General features: G+C 44.7%; 1 protein-coding gene across 2 annotated transcripts; it reads right to left on the minus strand.

Moving 5' to 3' along the window:
* Positions 1-3,302: 3,302 nt before the first annotated feature.
* LHB (luteinizing hormone subunit beta) lies at positions 3,303-19,883 on the minus strand. 2 transcript variants are annotated; one of them, XM_073570926.1, is made up of 3 exons: positions 19,794-19,883; positions 4,797-4,965; positions 3,303-3,689 (listed from the first exon to the last, which is right to left on the minus strand). In XM_073570926.1, exons 1-3 carry the CDS (start codon positions 19,847-19,849, stop codon positions 3,459-3,461), a joined length of 456 nt encoding a protein of 151 aa, XP_073427027.1. In that variant the 5' UTR covers positions 19,850-19,883; the 3' UTR covers positions 3,303-3,458. The 2 variants fall into 2 exon arrangements, with proteins under 2 accessions (XP_073427027.1, XP_073427028.1); XM_073570927.1 differs by lacking the exon at positions 19,794-19,883 and adding an exon at positions 19,328-19,444.
* Between the last annotated feature and the right edge of the window lie 3 nt (positions 19,884-19,886).

The following is a 19,886-nucleotide window of genomic DNA, read 5'->3' on the forward strand; positions in this document are numbered from 1 at the left end:
GCAGATTGAGAGTGTAACACAGGGAGACTGTACTGAACCAGTGACAGAGGTAGTGAACACATAGTTCTCAGTCGCAGACATTTCTTCTGTGTACTGATTTATCACTTTTACATCTGCAGATTTTGTCATAGGCAGCGGAGGCTTGTAGTGCGCTGACTTGCAAACAGCTGCAAAATGATTCCATTTTCCACATTTACTGCAGGTTTGTCCCATAGCTGGACATTTGTTCTGGTGGTGAGGGAAATCCTGTCCACATCTATAACATTTCTTCTGTTTCTGGGCTTGTTTGTCTGGTAAATTTTTCTGTTTGAGATTATGCACATGTAATTTATCCCCATTCTCCGTTACGGTAGCCTGATGATCTGCTATTTCTATAGCACGGGCCATTTTGAGAAAATTATGTAGAGAGATATCCTGCTGCAGAGCCTTACGCCTTAGGTTATTAGACGAGCAGGTGACAATTATTTGAGTTAGGATTTCATCATCTACATCTGTAAAGGCACATCCATGTGCTAACTCTTTCAGCCGTGTGACATAAGTGTCTATGGACTCTTCTGGAAGCTGCTTGGCAATCCTGAATTTATATCTTTCATATCTGATGTTCTGTTTGGGGTTGAAGTAGCCAGTGAGAGCTTTAGTGCAGTTGCTGTATGTGTCTGTTTCTGCTGCAGGTAACGTACTGTATATGTCATAGACTCCTGTGCCTGCACTGCAGGAGCAAAGCTCTCTTTCTTTTCTCCTCCTTTATGTCCATGGCTTCTAGGAAATTCTCAAATCTGTTTAGCCAATTTCTCCAGTTATGGGAGAGATTAATGACATCAGTCATATCAAACTGTGGGAATGTGTGCAAGTAGTCAGCCATGATAGAGTCTCTCAGTGGTGCTGGCGTGTGAAGCAGTAAAATAGGGTCCGTACTCACAGCAGTAGGTGATTATATCCCATCCTCGTCGCCAGTTGTAATCTCCACACGTTATGAAGAATTCAAGGTATTAAACTTTAGATATGTTTTATTCTTCGTCCTCCAGCACACAGCATAACAGTTGCATTCCCTTGCTACACAGAAGTCAAACTGAAACTTCGCTTCTCATCCCTCTTGTCTCCACCCCCCAAGTCCCATAAGTCTGGCTTGCTTAAAGAGACAGATCTAATCATTATACATTACACTAACAGGCTCAGTGTTTTTGTATGTTTATGTTGCGGCGCCTGTGTGTGAACAGGGCCCGCTTTGCGCACTTCGGGTGAAGTCTAACCCGTGCGCATTATACCGCCACATTGCTTGTCTGTCATTACCTAGCAGTGGTGTAACATCTGCACGGTGGACCCCGAGCGGCGAACACACTTTATTTTTATTTAGTGCGTTCCGCCGTTCCTAACAAATGTGCCTGCGCCGGAGCCATTTCAGGACGGGAGAAGAGGACTTCATCGCAGGAAGAAGGGAGGCACTTGACTGCAACACCCATCAGACCGGACCGCCCACATCGGCGAGTATAAATAACGTGTCTTTCTTCTCTTTCAGGTTACATCGGGGGCTTATCTACAGCATTACAGAATGCTGTAGATAAGCCCCCGATGTCTATGCCGGCAGCAAATAGGGGAAAAAAAGGGTGACAGATTCCCTTTAACTTTTTTTTTACCTAGTGTCAGCCTCCTGTGACAGCAGTATACACCCATGGTTTCCTGTGTCCTCCCACTGAAGGCTCTGAGAAAAATTTTATGGTGAGTACCCAAAAATCATCTTGCTCGTTTGGTGATCGGCAGCCGGTTGCGGCTGCACGATTATTGGGAGATAAGCTAATTATGCAAATTGTCTCTTCAGAGAGGAAGAGGACTAGAACTCTAGTGCCATCTATTGGAAGTAGCAATCCTAAAAGTCAATGTCAACCTTTTAACAAGCCTTGTTACATGACTTAGGATAAAAGCGAAGCCAGAATCTCAATTTGCAGACACTGTGTTTCGGGGTACTGTTATGAATGGGAAACCGAGGAGGAAAAACAAGACAACAAGCTAAGTCTTGGTAACTATGCAGATTGCAGATCCCTGATCTTAACCGCACAACTAGAAGCAGTCGTGGAGCGTTCCTACATTGGTCCTAGACGCCTCGTCACAACCGGAGAACTACATAAGCCTAAAGCAGGAGAAGAGGAAAACTAACTGCCCCAGAGCAGACCCCAAAGGAAAGACAGCCCCCCCACATGTATTGACGGTGAAGCAAGATGAAAATACAAACAAAGGCAGGAAAATAGGCTGAGCAAACGATGGGGCCCGGCTAACTAAAAAGGACAGAAAAGGAAAGACACTGTCTGCAATCTGCCAAAAACAACCTACAAAAATATTATCCAACACTTCTGATAGCAAAATTAACCCTGAAGTCACTAGACTTCTAAACCTATATCAGCACTCTGAAATATTCTGAGACAGAGCAAAAAAGAGGCCAATCTAATAAGGAACAAAAAGCAGATTGGCAAATACTGATTAATAGGAGTGGAAATTCAGCATAGCCCCAGCAGGGGCAAGCTGATTACACAAAAAACTGAATTGACCAACAAGCGCAAGTGTGAACATTAGCAAAAAACAAACTTAACTTGAGAAGACTGGAAGAGAGTCCAGGACTTGAGAAGCAGACTGAATCACCAGCACCCGGATAGGGCATCGGCTGTCTTATATCCAGTCTGATACTCCAGAGATCCAATCGTTATCTTCCTCATCAGGTGGCAGATCACTACCACTTAAACCAACAGCACTACCTCCTGTCACCACCAGAGGGAGAACGGAAGGGGAACTCTCAACTGGTGGAACAGAAAATGAGTTCATGACAGGGTACTGCCCCTCGTCAGTGCAAAGTGTAAGATCTGGTTTGGCTGTGAGAGATGTGTCTGACCGATATCCAAGAAGTATCATTTCTCCTTGCAGAGAATTGGGAGATAAGTAACATTAGTAACGGGGACAGGGTTACATGGTAAAGAATAGCTTAATATGTGGACTTACTTTGATTGAATGGGGTAACAATCAGGGGGCATCTGCAAAGTCGTATATCATTTAAGTTCCCATTTGGCTTCATAGCCTTATGTAATAGGGTTAGCCTAAAGCAGACAACCCCTTTGTAATCACACTGGTCATGTTGGTCTGTCCAACAGCTCTTTCCCAGCCCTTCCATACACATGCACACTCGGCTCCAGCCGTCCATTTCATGTATTTAGTTATCATATTAATCGGCCAGTGACATATGACTTTTGTGCCATGACTTTCCTTGCTTTTCAGACCATTGAGTGCTGTGCCGAATCACTGAGACAAGTCTATAAGAATGAGGTAGTGACATGTAAAGCACTTTAATTTATTGGGATGGTATACATGTTACATGCATACAATCAATAGGTCCGCTACCTATACATTTATGGTGATAGGTTTCATTAGGATTTTGTGATTTTGCTAGTACCGATTCTATCGCTTTGACTGTAGCGTTATATTTCTAGGCGGCTCTTCATGCAGACATCGGGCTCGCTGCTCTCCACGGTGCAGTCACTGTAGTCCATCTTGCAGTGGTCACAGGCACAGCTCAGTGCCACAGGGTAGGTGAAGAAGGGGTCTGTGCCAGGTAAGCAGCCTGGGAGTTTAATGGTGTCATAGCGGATTTCTTTATAAGTGCAGATTTGTTGTCTAATGTCTGAAAGTGCAGTTTTGAGCGACAGATCCTGTTAGAAATAATAGAGATACTTTAGAAAACAGTGATTTTTTTTAATTTCTGTTGAACAGGTCTAGAAATGAATCAAATTATCTTGATACACTTCAACGGGAATTATGGTAACAAGTGAACAAAGTTTACTCCTGCGGATGGGAAGGTACCTTTAGGATTGAACTTGTATGCAAAGTTAATGTGTTTTTGGAGCCAAAGATGGAATTGGATCCAAAAAGGAATGAAGAATATAAAGAAAAGACTTTATCAACTCTTGATTTTGGCTCAAAAACTCAAATTCTGATTACAGATTATAGAGAACCTCTCCGCTTCCCAAGCCTCCACAACCTGCCACCATGTCTTTATTTATCCCTTTATGTACTTCCTAACAGGCTTCTTTTTGTGGTTCATAGATTTTTGAATGTCCATAAGATCAATTATATAACCGCATCAGTGATATACTAATTAGGGGGTGACTCGTTCTGCGGGACGTTGCTTTCCCTGGACTAATCTCGCTAATCATGTTATCACATCCCTGAGTGACATGATTGGCAAAAACTGCATAACCGCTAGCTGTTTGCAAATTTCTGCCTCCCTGAAAATGCGCAGTGAAGTTGGGGTACATGCATGTTCATCAGTGCACTACGTTTTCCCAAGAGGCCAGCAGCAAGGTTTGTAAAGAGCCGGCAGTAATGGCTGCCTTAGTCCAGTATTACCGTTGCCTCTGGCTTCACTGCGAGGCCAGGGAGGCAGAGATCTGCAAACAGTTGGCAGTGACGCTGCTCTTGCAAATCCTGTCTCTCAAGCCCACAGAGCCACAAGTTTATGGTTTTTCAAAGAGAAAAGCAGAGAAAGCCACTGCCAAACAGCTCTGGCAGAAGCTTATTTCCTGAAGAACAAAAGGCTCTGGAATTAAAATTAAAACTGTGGACCCTTATTTTCCTCAACTGATGAGAGTTGGGCGGCTATTCATACATATTAGATCACCGGCGGGTTTGGCCCACTTTAGTGCTTAAGGGGGTCTTTATATTAAATGTGGCTCCAACCATGATATGTCTTTGGCTTTGTACTCAAAGATGCAAGAACGGGCTTAATTTGTGCCATCAATGCAAAATACAAATCTTACCGTTGTGCTACAGTAACCACTGCAGATGGTGGTGGTGAAGGCGATGCACACTGGACAGTGATCCTTCTCAGCAGATATGGTAGCGTTAGTAAGATGACATAGCCGACGTCCTTGCACAGCAGACAAGTAAACAACCAGAATGTAGGATATCAGATGAGACGTGAACATCCTGGGTTCAAAAAGGCAAAATTATACAGGTGTAGCTGGAATCATATATGCAGTTATTAGGGAAAATTATCAGAGGAATTATCCATCATCTGGCACTCCCTATATTGAATATAAACAATATATGGAGCAGCGCATCTCCATGCATTGTTTAGTGACTGCTACTGGGGTCCTACATCTTGACCCTATTCATCATTTTTTATCCATTTTTTTCTGGAGTAATTTTCTCTCTTTTTAGTGGCTTTAGATAGTGTTCTGTTCACATTTTGCACCACTTTTAAGTTGTCTTTACTTTTTAAGTCTGTTTTTATTTTTTCAAATGATTTATAAATATTTATGAAATGAGACTTTTACCAAATTGAAGACAATAATAAAACGGATATCAAAGTTATATGCCAACGTCACTGTTGTGTCCTACTGTCTCCGATAAGCCCAATGTACCAAGAACACCCCATGATTCAAATCAACAACAAAGAAACAGGGAGTAACAGTCCTTTTCAAAGGTTACAAAATTTATTCAGAAAAATAAGAAAATATATGGACAGTAAAAACCACGTACATTACATATGAAGGCAAGGATTTCAAAAAAGGAGGCCTCATTGGGAGCAAATAACTAACTCATCTTAAAAATGTGAAGTAGACATGGGGGGCTGAATACTAAAAGATATTCCTCCAAATAGTACCAATACTGCTGCTTCTAAAGTGCAAGTGCGCTAATGTTACATAGATCATCAAAGAATGCAGAGAGGTATTTCTGGTAAAAACATAACTCGTCATAATAACTCACATAAAGTGAAGTGAAACATATAAAGTAACCAAACAATTACCCCAGCAGCTAACCATAATACATATGGTGATTGTGTTTCGTTCATACAGCATCCTTACCCATGTAGTGCTACTTAGATTGGGGTTCTGTTCTTACCGCCAGGTATGCACACAGCACTTTAATAATAATTGATTGTCATATTTGCCACTCCTGGGCTATCTCCCTAGCGGTTATAGGTATAACTATTTGTGAACTGACTGAACCTAATGTGTAAATATTGCCTTGTACACTTACCTCGGACTCCTCTATAATACTCATCATTTTATTACTGGGGGGATATACCGTACTAGAGGCTGTATTTTGTCTACATACCCCCTTTTTCTGTAGGAGTTGTGGGTTGCTATATGGCATACATGTTTCAGTGCACTTACGCTAGAGGAGTTTCTTTATCGCCTTATTGGGGGACACAGATTACCATGGGTGTATGCTGCTGCTGCTAGGAGGCTGACACTATGCAAAAACAAGAAAATTGGCTCCTCCCCGGCAGTATACACCCACCGACAGATACCAAGTACCTCAGTTTGTGCTTAGTGTCTGTAGGAGGTGGACTGGGATCTTCTCAGATCCGCAGTTAATAATTCCTTTCTTTCCTTACGTGTTTGTCGAACTTTTTAATCCTTTCTCGCTTATTTTTCAGGTTCTCCGTCGGGAAACAGGGTGTAGTTATCACCCTGATTTCCCATATCAGGTGGCTGAGCGAGCAGTGTGGTGTCATCCACATCGCAACTCAGTACCGCAGGCAAGACTTTTCCCCTATCACCATTCGGTGCTATGGGCTGATGACGGGTGGTCCTTGTCAAAGCAACTCCTCTCCCGGGACAGGGCTGAGAGGAAGACGGCGGCAGCCAGTGGGCTCTCTTTCGCTCCCAGCAAGAAAACGCCGTCTTCTGCATGACAAAGGGTAAGAGGACCTCTCCCAGCGGCCTGACTGCTCGCATGGCCCCTGCGGTCATCCTCTTCAGGGACGTCAGGTAAGAGTCTGATCGTTCCCTTCAGCCCTGCATTTCTCTGAGCACCATTTGAATTTCCCGCTCCTCCTCCACTACAAGCCGCGCACCTCACGCTGCAGCCGCGCACCCTTCTGTGCAGAGGCACACAGCGGTCCCACATGGAGTGGTTTCCTGAATTATCTGCGGGGGGTTTATTTTATCACAGAGGGGGTTTTCACAGCGGTGTGGCGCAGGCTCACCTCTATGTATCGGCGCCACAGCCATTTCAGTTTACAGATCCAGGCGGGGGAGGAGACCGCGTCACACTTTCACTTTCTCACCTTCCCGCTCTGGACGCGCTCATTTCCTCACTCTGGGCGCACTTTTTTCACGCCCATTCCACCCTATCACAGGACACCTTTCTATTTAGAGGCATCAATCTCCTTTATTACTGCGCCCCTCCGCTCCCATTGTCCAATCACGGCCTGGCGTCAAGCTCCGCCCACCGACTTCACTGCCAGCTTCCATCCTGCAATTTCACTTGCTTCCTCGCTGCTTGGGGGACACTTCAGGGTCCTGATGCTCGTCAGACTCCCGGTAGGCTCGGCGCTTTATGGCAAATTGGCTCTCCTCTGCAGTCCCTGTCTATTTAGTGCGGCCATAACGAGTGACCCACCTATGCCCAACCCTTCAACGGCGCTTTCTTTCAAGCCCACTGTTACTCACTACGCCTGTGCACGCTGTAAAAAGTGGGCTTCGGGTCAGTCTTCACCCTTCTGTCCGTCCTGCATTCCTTCAGTTATGTCAGCCTCTCAGGAGCACACCAATTCCTGTGATGAGGGTACTTCCCCTCTCCCAGAGTGGGCCGTTGCTTTGTCTCAGTTGGTCTCTGATCTGTCTAAAGTGTCTCAGTCTCTGGTCCAGGTCCTAGAACGTTTGCCTCAGCTATCTACAGCCACCTGTGCAACGACCGCCTTTCAAGGTGAGTCGTCCGCACCTGACCGCGACCTTCAGAGGGACAGACCGAGTAGGATTTCTAGGAAGCGTGTTCTGTCTGGCTCATCTTCCAGCTCGCTAGGCCCATCTGCTTCACCCAGGTGCCCTTCTCCCTCTTCAGGGGACGACATTAGGTTAGAGGACGATCCCCAATCGGGATCTAGTTCAGAAGCAGATAACATATCTAAAACTCGGAATATGGTCGATAGTCTCCTTTCAGCTATCTTCCAAATCCTAGAAATTAAGCAGGACAAGCCCCCGCCTCAGGAATGCTCTGTTCCATTTAAACGTGCAAGGTCTCCATCCCGAACCTTCCCAAACCACAAAGAGTTTGACACTACATTAACCAAACATTGGGAGCACCCTGAGCAACGCTTCTCAGGCCGCAGGTATTTAGATGTCCTGTACCCCTTTGATGTAGATTTACTCACAAAATGGACCAAAGCCCCCGAAGTGGATCCTCCTGTCTCTCGCATAGCCTCTAAGACGGTTCTATCCCTCCCAGATGGGGCATCGCTTAAGGATCCAACAGACAGGCAAATAGAATCTCTGGCGAAGTCAATTTTCGAGGCATCTGGCGCCTCCCTCTGTCCGATTTTCACGTCTGCCTGGGTGGCAAAAGTCATTTCGGCTTGGGCTAAGATCCTTCGCAGAGTCATATTAGCAGCAGCTCCTCAGGATGAGTTGGCAGATCTGGCAGATCAAATTAATCATGCGGGTAAATACCTTTTGGCTGCCTCCTTGGATGCGGCTGGGTGCATGGCAATGGCTAACAGCAACATAGTAGTCGTACGCCGAGTCCTTTGGCTAAAGTCATGGAATGCGGATACCACCTCTAAAAAGTCTCTTACCAACCTGCCATTCCATGGCTCTAGTCTCTTTGGAGCCAAGCTGGATCAAATAATATCCGATGCCACTGGTCGTAAAAGCACTTCTCTTCCCCAGTCTCGACGAAAACGCTTTTTTAACAGAAAGGGTTTCCGGACGTTTAGGCCCTTTCGTCCCTTTTCGTCCACAGAGAGATCTACAGAGCAAGATCGGCCTTCTGCCTCTAGGGAGCGAGAGCAGAAAAAAACATCTTACAAACCCGCTCCCCGCTGGAGATCTAGAGGACAATACCCCAGGTCTTCAGGCGCCCGTTCCGGTAGGTTTTCCTCAAAGTGACGGGTCAACCCCACCTGGAAGCTCTTCCAGGGTGGAAGGCAGACTTTCCTTTTTCGTGGACGCTTGGGTCAGGGAAATCATCGCATCCGGATACAAGATCGAATTTGCTTCCCCGCCAAACAGACGATTTTTCCTGTCTCCAAGACAGCGGTCTCACATTCCAGGTTTCTTTCAAGCCGTCTCCTCCCTTCTCACCGCCGGAGTGATCGTTCTCGTTCCCCCAAACGAACGATTTTCAGGGTTCTAATCAAATCTTTGTAGTCCCGAAGAAAGACGGTTCCCTTCGGCCAATCCTGAATCTCAAGTTGCTCAACCGCCACGTGAAGATTCTCCACTTCAAAATGGAGTCTCTTCGGTCAGTGATAGCCTCAATGGAACCCGGAGAATTTCTCTGCTCTGTGGACATACGGGATTCCTATCTTCACATCCCTGTTTGTTTGCAACATCAGAAATATCTTTCGTTTTGCGATTCAGGAAAATCACTACCAGTTCACGGCGCTTCCCTTCGGCCTGGCCTCCGCTCCCCGGGTTTTCACGAAGGTGATGGCGACAGTCATGGCCATCCTTCGCTCCAGGGGGATCCTTTTCATCCCTTATCTGGACGATCTCTTGATCAAGGGCTCGTCCCGTCAAGACTGTCTTCAAAGTCTCCAGATAACCCTGGATACTCTTTGCCGCCTCGGATGGATAGTCAACAGGGAAAAGTCCATTTTGAGCCCTGCTCAGCGTCTGACCTTTCTGGGCATGGAATTCGACACGAATCTAGCCCGTGTGTTTCTTCCAAGGGAAAAATTTGCGGCTCTTTCAAAGGGAATCCGAATTCTAAAATGTCCAACGCCCATCCCCCTTCGATACTGCATGAAGGTCCTTGGGAAGATGGTAGCCTCTTTGGAAGCAGTGCCCTTCGCACAATTTCATCTTCGCCCCCTCCAGCTGGCCCTTCTTTCAGCCTGGGACAAGACCACGCGGTCTTTGTACCGCCCCATTCTCCTCCCTCTGAGTGAGGCAATCCCTGACTTGGTGGTCAATGCCCGAGTCAATCCTTCAAGGGAGGTCTCTTCTGCTTCAGTGGCAAGTCATCACCACCGATGCCAGCCTTCTAAGATGGGGAGCGGTGTTCCATCAGAAAACGGCCCAAGGACGCTGGAACCCACAGGAGGCTCTTCTCCCTATCAATCTTCTAGAGATCAGAGCAATCTTCCTGGCCCTTCTTCATTGGCAGCCTCTCCTCGTCGGCAAGCCAGTCCGCATTCAGTCGGACAATGCCGTGGCATACATAAACCACCAGGGGGGCACATGCAGCAAGCAAGTAATGGCAGAAGTGGCCAAGACACTGTGCTGGGCGGAACGTTACGTTCCGGTAATCGCCACCGTTCACATTCCAGGAGTGGAAAATTGGGCAGCCGACTTTGAGTGGTCAAGGCCTAGCATCAGGCAAATGGGCTCTCCATCCCACAGTCTTCGATCAGATATGACAGCGCTGGGGCTTACCGGATGTCGATCTCATGGCATCGCGGATGAACCACAAAGTTCCACGATTCGTAGCCAGGTCCAGGGACCCTCTAGCCGTCGCTTGCGACGCCCTAGTAATTCCGTGGGCCCAGTTTCATCTTCCTTACCTGTTTCCGCCTCTTGCCTTGATCCCACGAGTGGTCAAAAAGATAAAATCGGAAGGCGTACCAGCGATTCTAGTGGCTCCAGACTGGCCAAGGCGACCTTGGTACGCGGAGCTGGTGAACATGCTCGTGGACGTCCCCTGGAGGCTTCCAGACCATCCAGATCTTCTCTCGCAAGGCCCCCTTTACCACGAGAATTCTCAGTCTCTGAGTTTAACGGCATGGCTATTGAGGCCACGATCCTGAGAGAATCAGGCTTGTCCAACCAGGTGATTCAGACTATGATCAGAGCCAGAAAACCGGCCTCTTCCCGCATTTGCCATAGGTACTGTGGAAGGCTTTTTCGTTGGTGCGACGATAAAAAAGTGTTTCCGATGTCTTTTTCCATTCCATCCATTCTTGGTTTTCTTCAGTCCGGCTTAGATGCGGGTCTGTCCCTCAGTACCCTCAAGGGCCAGGTCTCCGCTCTGTCGATCATTTTCCAAAGAGAGCTCGCTTCCTTATCGCAGGTTAAGACCTTTCTCCAAGGGGTCGCCCATGTGGCTCTGCCTCATCATTCGCCAATAGATCCGTGGGATCTTAATCTCGTCCTTAGCGCTCTCCAAAAGGTGCCGTTCGAGCCTATCCAGGACATTCCTTTATCCCTTCTCTCATGGAAGGTAACCTTTTTGATTGCCATTACATCTATCAGAAGAGTTCCTGAGTTGGCGGCCTTGTCATGTCGTTCCCCTTACATGGTTCTCAATCAGGATAAGGTCGTCCTCAGGCCCGTTCCTTCTTTTCTTCCAAAGGTGGTCCATATTAATGAGGATATCGTTCTCCCATCTTTTTGTCCTGCTCCTTCTCACCCTCTTGAGAAGTCCCTCCACAAACTGGATGTAGTCAGAGCCTTGCGTGTCTATCTCGCCAGGACCGCTTCACTTCGTCAATCCGATTCCTTGCTGGTTATCTCTGAAGGTCGCCGGAAAGGGCTTCCGGCGTCCAAATCCATGATCGCTCGCTGGATTCGTTCTACCATTCTGGAAGCGTACCGACTTCAGGAAAAACGGCCCCCTCCGGGAGTGACAGCTCACTCCACCCGGGCTGTGGCAGCTTCGTGGGCCGCTCGTCACCAGGCTTCGGCTTTACAAATTTGCAGGGCCGCGACCTGGTCGTCCTTACACACTTTTGCGAGGTTCTACAGGGTTCATACCCAGGCCGTGTCTGATGCAGTTGTTGATAGGAAGGTTCTGCAGGCGGCGGTGGCACACCGACAGACCTAAGCCCTTCCTGTTCTTTCGTTCCTTATTGCTGTTCCCACCCTTGGGATTGCTTTGAAACGTCCCATGGTAATCTGTGTCCCCCAATAAGGCGATAAAGAAAGATGGCTTTTTGGTTCTTACCGTAAAATCTTTCTTGGAGCCTTCATTGGGGGACACAGCACCCTCCCTGTTTAAGTTGTACCGTGTTGGGCTTTGAGCTCCTTGTTGGGTTGGTACATATGTTTAAAGTTACGTGGCTTCTCCTACTGCTTTCTCACCAACTGAGGTACTTGGTATCTGTCGGTGGGTGTATACTGCCGGGGAGGAGCCAATTTTCTTGTTTTTGCATAGTGTCAGCCTCCTAGCAGCAGCAGCATACACCCATGGTAATCTGTGTCCCCCAATGGAGGTTCCAAGAAAAAGATTTACGGTAAGAACCAAAAATCCATCTTTTATAGGTGTATGCACTACCAAGATATGCACATAGCACTTTGTCAATATAGTGTCATGTTTACTGCTCTTTGAGCTACCTTCCAAGCGAGCTTTGGTGCAATTACTTGTGTACTAGCTGCACATTCAATGCAAATATTGTTTTGTACATTAACCCTGAACTACTTTTATGACATTTGTCACTTTATTATTGGGGCATATACCTCATTAGAGGTTGGATTCTACTTATATACCCCCCTTCTTTGTAGGAGCTTTGGGTTTGCCACATGACATATATGTTTTTGTACTTATAGGTATATATATTATATTATGCATATATGTAATTTTAGCCCATTTGATGTAAACTTGAGCATACATACCTGGTGTTATCACACTTGTTTGTCTCTTCTCTTTTTGTCGTCATTTTATTATGAGCATTAATAAAATTAATTGCACTCATGTCTATTGATATGCGCCTTTTTTCTTCCGGTTTTGTTGATTTGCTTAGATGAGGCAGTCAGTAGCCTGGGTTTCCATGGGGGGGCTCTGCCTGTGTGCCCAAGCCTGTCTAATATAATGCAGATCCCAGGTGTATGTCATTCAAATCAATGTCACGCATGTGTGATGAGACTCGGCACATTCAACACGATGCTTCCGGCTTCCCGTGTGATGCGGTGGCTGAGGGAAATCCCTCATGACGTCAGTGACCAGCACGCATCACGTTCTTGGCGCCATCGGCATCGCGGTGCATACCGTCGTGTCACAGACATGCGCAGATCGTAGGACCTCACCTTGGATACCGAGATGCGTATCCTAACCTCTTCCAGTACCCGGTTAGTTTAAACCCCTTACAACCCCCTCCGGCTATCCGATCTAATATGTTGGGACCCCGATCTTTCCCATACTTATTAATTCCCCATAAGAGTGTTTATTTTTGGGACATAATACCCCTCATCCAAACATGACAATAAAAAACAAAGTGTAAAGATCCGTTTCAATATATACATAGTGAAAAACAGTGAAAACCTATATATCATATATCAAGGTTCAAGGTGCCACCTGCATAAAAAATCATCTGAGTTCATACAATACATAACTCAGTAAAATACATAAAAAATGAAAAGAAAAAACCCATAAGGGAAAAAGACAAGTGATATATTGCAAATATTTAGATATAAAAAGCAACGTATTGAGTGAAACATTCCCCTCATATAAAGAACACATTAATATAGTGTACAGGTGAAAAATAAAATATACACGATAGAGAACATTATTGGAGTACAGAATAGATGTACTAAAGACGTCTCACAGAGAGAATCCTCTCAATAGCCAGGAATTAGGTTGGAACATCCAGGACTCGTACAAGACTTACTAGAATCATTTCATAAGACCACCTCATCCCTGTAGTCCATTTAGTTGGATGTAAAATCCATTGATTAAGAGCAGGTACAAACATCATACAAAACTGGGATCATAATTGGTGCTAAAATAAAAGACACACAAACATTAAGATAATTAAATAGAATAATAAAATAAATCCCGTTCAGTTTCCTCGATATCCTCGGCTGAGGACAAGACACATGGCCCTGACAGTTCCAGACCAACATGGGATAGAAGGAAACATTCAAAGGACAACTGGCACAAGGTGGTACGTTTCAATAACAAACGAAAGATGACATCATCACCCCAAAGGGATAAGAAAGCCAAAACTAATCTATTAGAGGTAATTTATTTATCCTCAAAAGTAATTACTGAATCTCAAAGAGAGGCTTTGAGCCTCTGTTTATCATTTGACTATTTCACAGAATTGAAAGATTTGAATCTTTTCTCGCGTAAGTTGATTTTGAAGAAGCTTCACTCAAACTCTAATTCCAACACTGGGATGAATAGCGCAGCCGAAAGGGAAGCCATTGAGCTTCTGGAGGAACAGGAGAGGGGAATCCCATCCAGAGGCATCAGGTACCTTATCCACCACCGAATTTGACAAGATCCACCACTCTTTCCCCACTGTCATGGTAGAAATTTTTACCAAACTGTTGTCTGAAGAATTCAAACAAATTAATAATGTTAGTATAAAAAGAATCATACTAACTCACAGCGTCAGGCTGTGGAGGAATTAAAATCGATGGAGGGGGTTGTGATAAAACCAGCTGATAAGGGGGGGAATGTGGTAATTTGGTCGATGGAGAAGTATGAGAAGGAAGCCTTTAAGCAGCTACTCAATAAAGATACTTGCACACCTCTTCCCCAGAATCTTACATCAGCATTTGGGGAAAAACTTAATAATATTCTGGAAATTATTCCAAGAAAAACAGCGGAGGGCCTTTTGTCTAAACATCCTGTTTACCCACGTTCTACCTCCTCCCCAAGGTCCACAAGGCATCCTATTGTCTCTCGAATAGGAGGGCTATGTGATCCTGTGTACATTTTTGGAATACTATCTACGTCCACAGGTTGAGACGCTGCCCTCCTGTGTTAGGGACACTACGGACATCCTCAAACGCCTTGATGGTTTGCACCTGGATGCAGATATGCTTCTCGTTGTAGCAGACATTGAGGCATTATACACAAGAATTTCTCATGAGGATGGATTGGAAGCAGATTGTTTCTTTCTGGAATCCAGCAATCTTGATGCTGTCATCAGGGATCTCGTGTTGGAGCTGTTGCAGTTCATCCTATCACATAATTACATTACATTCAATGATCGGTTCTTTTTGCAGAGACGAGGGTACAGCAATGGGAGCGGTGTGTGCGCCATCATATGCAAATCTATTTTTGGGGTAGTGGGAGAGAGGGACGCACATGCCGCCACCCAGATCCTTGGATTGAACAGATATATAGATAATAATCTCTTTATCTGCCATGGTATGACCAGTGATCTATCGGATTTTATGTCGGGATTGACCTGCAACGGCTTCAGCATTAGACTTGCCTATACTTACCACCCTAGGGAGTTTCCTTTTTTGGACATCATGCTTCAGGTCCAGGAAAATGGGTTTATCTATACAGATATATTCTGGAAGAAAACTGCATCCAATACGTTAGTTACCTTAGGTCTTTTAGAAAGACCTCTTGGTGAATAGTTATGTAGAAAAACCCCACCAACCCATTTAGTATTGAAAACCAGAGACCGGGATGTTAAATCCGCGAATATATAACCTGCAATACTACAAATGGTATATATTATGCAAAATGTACGTGTAACTTGATATTTGTAGGCCTTACCACTTACGAAATGCGAGTGAGGATGAGAGAACACATACGGGATATTGTAGCCAGCGAGAGACGTGGACTATGTGAGCTGCCTAAAGACTAGGCATTTCAGGAGACACCACAATTGTAACACCAGTGAATTAAAAATATATGGTATTGATAGGATCAAGATGGGTATTAGAGGAGGGTATAGCCAACGGCTATTGGCACAAAGAGAATGTAGGTGGATCAAGGTTCTGGAAACCATGGCACCGGCGGGTCAGAATGAGCACCTTAGTTTTGTTGCTTTCCTTTAAGTTGGTGTGTTCTGGATTTATTTATTTTATTCCATTTAATTATCTTAAGGTTTGTGTGTCTTTTTTATTTTAGCGCTAATTTTAATTGATCCCAGTTTTGTATGTTGTTGTACCTGCTCTTCGTCAATGGATCTTACATCCAACTATATGGACTACAGGGATGAGGTGGTCCATATGAAATAATTCCAGTAAGTCCCCTACGATTCCTGGATGTTCCAACCTAATTCCTGGCTATTGAGAGGATTCTCTCTGTGGGATGTCTTTAGCACTTCTACTCTGTACTCCATTTAGCAAATTTATTAAAGAAAAGCTGAAATATCACATGGTCATAAGTATTCAGACCCTTTCATCAGACACATATTTAAGTCACATGCTGTCCATTTCCTTGTGATCCTCCTTGAGATGGTTCTGCTCCTTCATTGGAGTCCAGCTGTGTTTAGTTAAACTGATAGGACTTGATTTGTAAAGGCACACACCTGTCTATATAAGACCTCACAGGGCATGTCAGACCAAATGAGAATCATGAGATCAAAGGAATTGTGGCAAGGGACAGATCTGGCCAAGGTTACAAAAGAATTTCTGCAGTACTCAAGGTTCCTAAGAGCACAGTGGCCTCCATAATCCTTAAATGGAAGAAGTTTGGGACCACCAGAAGTCTTTCTACATTAGACCTGGCCATCCAGCCAAACTGAGCAATCATGGTAGAAGAGCCTTGGTGAGAGGGGTAAAGAAGAACCCCAAGATCACTGTGGCTGAGCTCCACAGATGCAGTCGGTAGATGGGAGAAAGTTGACTTTGTGAAACGATCACTGCAGCCCTACACCAGTGGTGCCTTTATGGCAGAGTGGCCTCTCCTCAGTGCCAGACATATGAAAGCCCGATTAGAGTTTGCTAAAAAAAAACATATGATGGACTCCCAGACAATGAGAAATAAAATTCTGTTGTCTGATGAGACGAAGATAGAACTTTTTGGTGATAATTCTAAGCGGTATGTGTGGAGAAAACCAGGCACTGCTCATCACCTGCCCAATACAATCCCAACAGTGAAACCTGGTGGAGGTGTCATGATGGTATGGGGGTGTTTTTCAGATGCAGGGACAGGACGACTGGTTGCAATTGAACGAAACATGAATGCGGCCAAGTACAGAGATCCTGGATGAAAACCTCTTCCAGAGTGCTCTGGACCTCAGACTTGGCCAAAGGTTCACCTTCCAACAAGACAATGACCATAAGCACACAGCTAAAATAACAAAGGCGTGGCTTCAGAACAACTCTGTGACCATTCTTGACTGACCCCTGACTTAAACCCCATTGAGCACCTCTGGAGAGACCTGAAAATGGCTGTCCACCGACTTTCACCATCCAACCTGACGGAACTGGAGAGGATCTGCAAGGAAGAATGGCAGAGGATCCCCAAATCCACGTGTGAAAAACTTGTTGCATCATTCCCAAGAAGACTCATGGCTGTACTAGCTCAAAAGGATGCTTCTACTCGGTACTGAGCAAATGGTCTGACTTACTTATGACCATGTGATATTTCAGTTTTTTTTTCTTTAATAAATTTGCAAAAATTTCTACATTTTTTTTTTTTCCAGTCAAGATGGGGTGCAGAGTGTACATTAATGAGCGGAAAAAAATAAACTTTTTTGAATTTACCAAAAGGCTGCAATGAAACAGAGTGAAAAATGTAAAGGGGTCTGAATACTTATTGTACCCACTGTATAGATAGTGAAGGAAATAAGTATTTGATCCCGTGCTGATTTTGTAAGTTTGCCCACTGACAAAGACATGAACAGTCTATAATTTTAAGGGTAGGTTAATTTTAGCATTGAGAGAGAGAATATCAACAATAAAATCAAGAAAATCACATTGTATAAAATATATAAATTGATTTGCATTTTGCAGAGAGAAATGAGTATTTGATCCCTCTGGCAAACAAGACTTAATACTTGGTGGCAAAACCCTTGTTGGCAAGCGCCGCAGTCAGATGTTTTTTGTAGTTGATGATGAGTTTTGTGCACATGTCAGGAAGAATTTTGGTCCACTCCTCTTTGCAGATCATCTCTAAATCATTAAGATTTTGAGGTTGTTGCTTGGCAACTCGGAGCTTCAACTCCCTCCATAAGTTTTCTATGGGATTAATGTCTGGAGACTGGCTAGGCCACTCCATGACCTTAATGTGTTTGTTTCTGAGCCACTTCTTTGTTGCCTTGGCTGTATGTTTTGGGTCATTGTATTGCTGGAAGACCCAGCCATGACACATTTTTAATGTCCTGGCGGAGAGAAGGCGGTTGTCACTCAGGATTTTACGGTACATCCCTACATCCATTCTCCCATTGATGCGGTAAAGTAGTCCTGTGCCCTTAACCGAGAAACAGCCCCAAAACATAATGTTTCCACCTCCATGCTTGACAGGTGGGACGGTGTTCTTTGATAGGCAGCATTTCTCTTCCTCCAAACACGGAGAGTTGAGTTAATGCCAAAGACGTCAATTTTTGTCTCCTCTGACTACAGCACCTTCTCCCAATCACTCACAGAATCATCCAGGTGTTCATTGGCAGACTTCAGACGGGCCTGCACATGTGCCTTCTTGAGCAGGGGGACCTTGCGGGCACTGCAGGATTTTAAACCTTTATGGTGTAATGTGTTACCAATGATTTTCTTAGTGACTGTGGTCCCAGCTGCCTTAGCAAGCTCACCCTGTATAGTTTTAGGCTGACCCCCTCTCCCCTTCCTCATGATCAAGGATACCCCACAAGGTGAGATTTTGCATGGTTCCCCAGATCGATGTCGATTGACAGTCATTGTGTATTTCTCCCATTTTCTTACTATTGTACCAACAGTTGTCTCCTCACCCAGCACCTTACATATGGTTTTGTAGCCCATTCCAGCTTTGTGCAGGTCTATGATCTTGTCCTGACATCCTTATAAAGTTCTTTGGTCTTGCCTATGTTGTAGATGTTAGTCTGACTGAGTCTGTGGACAGGAGTCTTTTATAAAGGTGACTGTTAGACAGCTGTCTTTAATGCAGGTAACAAGTCTCTAACTGGTCTGTAGGAGCCAGAACTCTTAATGGTTGGTAGGGGATAAAATACCTACTTGTCACTGCAAAATGCAAATTTATACAATTCTGGATTTTATGTTTGATATTCTATCTCTCAATATTAAAATTAACCTACCCTTAAAATTATAGACTGTTAACTTTCAAAATCAGCAAGGGTTCAAATAATTATTTCCTTCACTATAAATATATATACTGTGTGTGTGTGTATATATTATAACCACCCTACCCGTGCCCTCCGTTCTGCTGATGACCTGAGGTTAGCTTCCACAATAATCAGAACCTCTCACTCCCGTCTCCAAGACTATACACGTGCTGCGCCAATTCTTTGGAATGCACTTCCCAGGTCAATACAATCACTCCAATATCCCTACAATTTTAAGCGTGCCCTGAAAATGCACTTATTCAGATTGGCCTACCACCTCAACACATTAACCTAACTATCCCTGTGTGGCACAGTCAAAAGTTTTACCATAACCAGGTTCCCCGTATCATGTTCCCACATGCTTTATGCGTCTATCAGCCCTCTGTGTCTGTACTATTACACACTTAACATTATGGCTTATCCAAAACAATCAGGGCAATTATCACCCACCTTTCGTATCTATTAGGCATAATCCTTTAGGCATACTCTTTTTCGTGTGCTTCATACATTAGGAACCTGACTACACATAGTTTGTAGTCTGTTACCATGGAGACCTGAAGATTCTAAATAAATACAAATGTAGATAGATACATTCTTAACTGAGACCCATTGCAATTCACTTTAAATGAAAGCTATGTTTACGAACGTGAACATAAATATTTTACTCTGCCCGCATTTGGAGAATGATCATCAAAGGCCAACGCAATCTAATAGGGGTTCCTTTATAAAAAAAAAAAAAAGTGTGAAAAGGATATAAATCATGATGGTGGTGCTAAAGGAATTAAGCTTGAACCAAATTAATGTGGACAGAAGTATACATAGGCCACTAAGCAATTTCTTTAAAATTGCTGCACCTCCCGATGCCACTGCAGCCCATCAATGCATAGCTGATCTCCTCAGCATTGAGGCCACTTACCTTGCAGCAAGGAGCTGAAGACTAAATAGTTCTTCCAGGTGTCTGGGCCGATGCATTCAACTTGTACACGTCCCTATTTAAATATTCACGTAT

Source organism: Dendrobates tinctorius, unplaced genomic scaffold (assembly GCF_039654945.1).
Source record: "Dendrobates tinctorius isolate UK_male_01 unplaced genomic scaffold, ASM3965494v1 ptg000028l, whole genome shotgun sequence".
In the NCBI taxonomy this organism is placed as follows: domain Eukaryota; kingdom Metazoa; phylum Chordata; class Amphibia; order Anura; family Dendrobatidae; genus Dendrobates; species Dendrobates tinctorius.

Coding starts and splice junctions, on each gene's coding strand:
- LHB (XM_073570926.1), bottom strand. CDS start 19,849: ATGCATCGGCCCAGACACCTGGAAGAACTATTTAGTCTTCAGCTCCTT. Junction 4,966..19,793: donor CTTCAGCTCCTTGCTGCAAG/GTAAGTGGCCTC, acceptor TTTTGAACCCAG/GATGTTCACGTCTCATCTGA. Junction 3,690..4,796: donor GTGGTTACTGTAGCACAACG/GTAAGATTTGTA, acceptor TATTTCTAACAG/GATCTGTCGCTCAAAACTGC.